At 40.1% G+C, this 6,000-nt stretch overlaps 1 protein-coding gene across 2 annotated transcripts in view; it reads left to right on the forward strand.

Annotated features, from left to right (window-relative positions):
* nalf1a (NALCN channel auxiliary factor 1a) overlaps window positions 1-3,363 on the forward strand; it is a 29,186-nt gene extending 25,823 nt beyond the window's left edge. The window contains exon 3 of one of the 2 annotated variants that reach the window (XM_079668759.1): window positions 261-3,363. In XM_079668759.1, coding sequence (XP_079524885.1) covers window positions 261-559 — 299 coding nt within the window. In that variant the 3' untranslated portion in view covers window positions 560-3,363. The remainder of the gene's footprint in view (window positions 1-260) is intronic. The other variant, XM_079668760.1, reaches the window with a different exon arrangement.
* The last annotated feature ends 2,637 nt before the right edge of the window (window positions 3,364-6,000 follow it).

Genomic DNA, 6,000 nt, shown 5'->3' on the forward strand with positions numbered 1-6,000 from the left:
TGCTAACAGACGCTCTTTTTAACTGAACAGCAGTCGTTTTTATTTACTCCTAACATTTCTGCTGAAGACAGTCAGTATAAGATACAACCTGCATTTGATCACTTTATTCGACCTTACCACGACAGCTGACATGTTTTAATACCAATCAAAATTCCTGCCCTTATTAATACCTGTTTATTTGTATTGATATATGAAACGGACTCCCGTTGACTCGGTTGCTTCAGATCCTCATCAGCATATTTCTGTCCTCTCCCCCTCAGGGCTCCTGGCAGATCATGTACCGGACAGTGAGGCGAACTGCTGCGACGTCCGATGGGACTCCAAAACGGACAGCCCCTCAGGCGGGACACTAAAAAGGACTGCTTCTTCCTGCCAGCCCGAGGGGGCCTCGGTCACCTCCGCTGCCACCGCGAGACTGTGCAGCGGGCGGCTGAAGATCTGCCTGCTGGCCCTCGTCCTCCTACACACTGTCATCATCATTTCAGCCTCCCATAATTCCACGTTGGTGGGCGTGGCTGCCATTTTCTCGCCAGAGGAGAGTGCTTCTAATGAGGAGTGAACCTTGGGGTGCTTGCTTTGGAGGATTATGGCTTTCACAGGGCTGCCAGGGACACATCTGGCGAGACGTGCCGGAGGCGCCTCTACAATCTGCCGCCGATGAACCATGAACCACAGGAAGTGGGAGGGTTTTAACTGGAGCTAAGGGTGCTGGGATTGGACACGGACCGAAGATGTTTGATAACCACCCCCCTAAAGAACTGACCTCTTGCCACTTAAAACCTGCTCATTGTTTCTATTCCATCCAAATGTTTTCTAGCATATTGTCCCTCCTCTCCTTCCCTTCCTTCCTCCCTCCTCCCCTCCCGTGTATGGATGGCACGTCAGAGGAAAAACGGACTTTGATGAGTGTGCGCTCTCGCTCATCATTACCTTTAGATTTTTGCTGCATTTCTTTCAGGTGCCAGAATGTTTTTTGACATATCAACTGTGTTCCACTTCCTACTCTGCGTTTCTTACTACCTTGAATGTGATGTTGCTCGAGGGCCTGTCAGGACCAGCTCATCCATCACTCATTGTTTCTCTGGAAAACAAAATGTCTGTGATTCTTCTATATTCTGATGTTCCGCTTGTATTTTGTCCCACTAGATCTCGACCCCTTAGCGACGGCACATGCCTACTCGTTTTAGGACCTTAAGTGCTCTGAGAACGGCTCGCTATAGCTCCTAACCTGTTGGGCCATTGAGCAAGTTAGGAGCCATGGACCGATGGAGGTAGTGACACTACAGGAGGACAGGAAGTGGAGTTCTCTGCTTTGTGGAGCGTTCACTTGACCTCATACGGTAGTGAGAGTGCAGGGACACTTGAGAACAGTTGCATGATGCCAAAACAACAGGGGCCTCATTTATCAAGCACGCGTACACTTGTTCCTACACATAGAATCCAACTTATTATCTTTTCAAATGGACTTAGCCTAATGAATACAGAGGATGGGAGCTACGTCCACCTCCACTTCTCAGAAGGGGGAGAAAAAAACTATTGCATTCAAATTCTTCCGGAAACTCCCATTTCCATAGAAGGGAAGTCGTCCTTCTGTTTCTTTAACACCACTTAAATGTAGCACAGATCTCGCAATGGGAGCAAGTGAAAAATTATCTACATTTGAATGTAACTGGTTCCTGTTTTTTTATGTGGCTACATTTAACCACATGTTATCAAAGAGAGCAATGAAGTTGGACTTGTAAGACATCTCCCTTTTGTATAGAATTCAGAAAGTCCTTTTGCTGTTTACATGCAAAGACAAAGTAACTAAATAAATATATCCTGTGCCCAAAGATGGTGGACCTAGGTAATGAGCCAGGGTCATGAGTTGTTCTTACCACCAGAACATTCTACAAGGATAATTGTAGACCTTATCATGAGGTAGATAATATTAGAAAAACTATTAGCACTACACATTCAACCAAATAAAAACATGGATGAGAAAAAAGGGGAGAGAATGTAATGTAAAATAACAGCAGGAACACTACTAATAAACTCATCCCAGGCACTCATTTGGAACTTGTCCCACGCCCGCTTTGATAAATGAGGCCCCACATCTTTGAGTGCCTCTCTGCCGCACGTACGCCCCAGTGAGGCAGAACCTGGGAATGGAGCAATATAGAGGAAGCAGCAGGTGTGAGTGTCCCACTTTGTGGCATCTTCACTACAGTCTGTATCGCAGAGAATGTGACCAGCGAGCCAATCAACAATCAATCAGTCCGTCGACCCTTAAATACCCCTAGACGCTCTGATCCACCGCTATCTCTCAAAGGCTAGCAAAGGGCTGTGTTAGTGTCAGAGTGGGAGGAGTTTTAAAGGGCTGATCCACCCATTTTGTTCCTTTTTTTTGTTGCACAGTTGTTACCAGGGAAGTGAAGGGATGAAGAATACTTTTTCTATACCCACAGATTTACCCACAATATTCAAATCTGACACCATGAGCAACGAGTGATATACCAAAAATAAAAGCTAATCATGGTTGCCTCTGATGATCAGCGACTGACAGATTGGAGTTTCCGCTCCAAATTGTTCTTGGCCCCGCCTCCTTTTTCTCATTAACAGCTTACTGACTCACATCACGCATTTACCCACACATCAGAGTAGAATTTCACATGGAAGTCTACACTTTTTTTCAGATTTTCAAACGTTAGGTCCCCCCAGTTTACTCTCTTTTGCTTAAATTCTCCAGAACTACTTTCCCTTGAAGACAGCAGCGGATGTATCAGGCCCACACTTCGTGCTTCGCCCCTTCCTTTCTAGCCGTTTACCATCTGAGTCCTGTGGATCTATGCAGATGAACCCCCCCCCCTCCTTTTCCTTTCTGTTGTAAATATGTCCTGAGGATGTGGGATCCCAAAAATGGCCGCCCTCCCTTCCACCCCAGACCCTCCCCCTCCCCCCCCACTGTTGGAAATCTCACTGTGTTTTCTGTTCGCCTCCTTGGTTTTCGTCTGTTTTTTGAGATTTATGCCGCATATTTTTTTTTCCGTTGTCTAAAGCAGTGGTGTGAGTTGATGAGTAGGACTAAGTTGGATGTTAAAAAGATGAGATCAAGAGGTCTGGAGAAAAATATACAAAAAAATTGAAGCTTGAATTGAGAAAAAGGGTTCAAATGTAGAGAAAAAATTATGATAATGTTGTCATATTGTCATACTAGAGATGCTTTAGTTTGCTAATTTACTTTCTTTTTTTTCTACAAAAGACTTGGATGAAAATTATTTATAAAATGCGTCCCACGAGTCATGATCTTTTTTGGACGTAAAACAAATACATTTATTAACATTTTGTTCAAAAGAAAATAAATATAAATTATGTTAAACATTACTGGTGTTTGTGCTTTTTTCACTGAGTGTCCAAACCCCAAAGACTTCAAAACAAAATAAAAATATATTTGAATAAATTGTGTCGAACATATACAATATCTTATAATTCAAATAAACAATAATTAAAGGAGTTATTTAATGAATTTTTTTAATATATATATTTTTTTAATCATTTATTTTCAGAATTGTATATCCTTTTTCTTTAGTTATGTCATTTTTTATTAAATCATGCAACCTTTTTTTAAATTCTGTTCTTGTTTCATAAACACAATTTTTCACTGACCCTTAGTTCATAATTTCAATTTACATAATGATATATTTCATTTCATAATGTCACTTTTCATAACAGTAATGATGTCATTGTCCTCTCAGCTGTAAGCCGATCACACGCTCTCTTCCTTTCTGAATGAAGCTGCAGGGGGTGTGTGATTGGCTGAAAGTGTTACTGTCAAAAAGCCAATACCAAATACAATTGAATGAATTTGTAAGGCTTATTATATAAAAAAAAATATATAAAAAAAAACATTACTTGATTCCTATGAAATTACATTTCATAGGAATCAAGTAATGTTAAATTAATTAAAACATTTAAAAAAACATTGTTTTGTTAATAAATAAAGAACAACATTTTTATAACACAGTACAAAAATTCAAATAAAAAAAAGTGAATGATATCTATCCACAGCTGCAGCAGTGAAGAAGCTGCAGGTGTGTTTGTTGCCTGTGGCCACAGGGGGGCAGCAGCGCTCCATGTCAGAGATGAGGTGTGTTCAATGTCTGTTTGCTGGCCCGGTGTATCCCAGCAACACAGGGCGGGGCTAGGGCTAGACGTTAGTGAACAGTACATACATATAAAACGATGCAGTTAAAATAAATGTCTTTATGCGATATGGTACGCGTTTCTGTATGAGTCTGAGAAAATTACCATGTGAAATAACCATTGCTTTATTTCACCACCTATCGAGCACCTAGGTGACACAAATCAAACACACCTTCACCTACGAGGTGCATTCTGGGTCTGGATACCTCATAAATAAATGTCCAGAAGCTAAAGGCTAAAATGGATATAAACTAACATTTCAGAGTGGTTAAGCGTTTTATTCTACCTACAGTGCGGTATGCAGGGACTTTCTTCTATTTGAGTGACTTCTGACTTTCTTCTTCTGAGACTGAGTGAAGAGACTTTTTCAGCTGAAATTTGTTTGAACACTTTGAGGACTGGACATTGGATAAGGACAAATGAGCGAGCAGAGATGCTGGACATGGAGCAGATGTGGAGGATTTCGCGGGGAAAAGACTGAACAAGATGACGTCAGACATGTGAGTAAACGTCAATTGTTTTATATAGTGGTCGAAAAAGTACTCTCTTTTACTCCATTACTTAAGTACAAGTAGTAATACCACACTATAGACATACTCTGTGACAAGTGCAGCTTTCAAAATCTTAATTAAGCAAGAGAAGAGAGGTAATTAACCTCAACATATGACCAAGTACAACAATTAAAAGCATTCATGCATAATGCCTAATTTCAGAGTGATATATTTGATAATAGGTGTATTATTAATAAATGATTGTATTAAAAACTTGTAATGGCTGCTGGTAAAGGGTTTTTATGTCTTGTGAATTTCACAAAGGAATGCAAATAAAAAATGTCTTGCCCTATAAAAAAATAGAAATTAAAAAAATATAAGATTCGGTATCACAAGTCTGATTTGTTGAATTAGCTACATTTTTATATGCTGTTGAGTGTCCTGCTATTTCCTTTTTGTGGCTAAATATTGCTTTTTGCACCCGCTGTGGTGTTTATTGTTTAATTGCAAGGCAGTCTATTGTTGGTTTGGATATAAGGGCTCTGTTGTGCATGTTGACATCCAATGCAATTTATTTTCTCATGTCACATAGAACATTTCCCCAGTTCTGGCCTCAGTGCATAGTTACCTGTAGCAACTGCATGTCTTCAGGGAAAAATAGTTCTTACTCCACCCACCCTGCTCAGCGTCTGAGGTCATCATCTCACCAGCTGTTTTTGGCATTACCTGGAATATACTTCCATTAGCACTCAGCCAAGCAACATCAGTATCAAAGGTAAATGTATATAAAGAGTCTTGATGAGAATATTACTGATGCAGCATTTGCCTTGCAATTCTTCTACTGACAAAAAACCAACGTAATACCTTGATGCAGCCACAAGGGGGCGTTATTTGACCTTTTTAGATATAAGAGCGTGCACTATGCAGGCTACATGGATTGTATAAATCTGGATCAACACCAAAACATGTAATGCAAATAGTTTGATGCATATATTTTGAAATCTTAATGTATAGATTCCCTTACAGAAATAAATGCATATACAAATACGTGAAAATAAAGTATAGTATGATGTAGCTCACTGTACCCATACTAAAATATCTAACACATGTTGCCATTATGTGTCTACTATAACATCAAATACTTGATAGAAATGAAGAATGCGAATACATTTTCATGTAAGCAACCATCGTTTGTCTTTCTCAACACGGGATGCCACATTTTGAGCAGCACCCGAGGTAATGTGGACACAAAAACCTTTTAGTTCATCTTCAACGCTTTCAATTTCTAAATGGCAAGCCTGGCGTTTACACTGGTCTAACTGTGATT

This window comes from Notothenia rossii (assembly GCF_949606895.1).
Source record: "Notothenia rossii genome assembly, chromosome: 3".
In the NCBI taxonomy this organism is placed as follows: domain Eukaryota; kingdom Metazoa; phylum Chordata; class Actinopteri; order Perciformes; family Nototheniidae; genus Notothenia; species Notothenia rossii.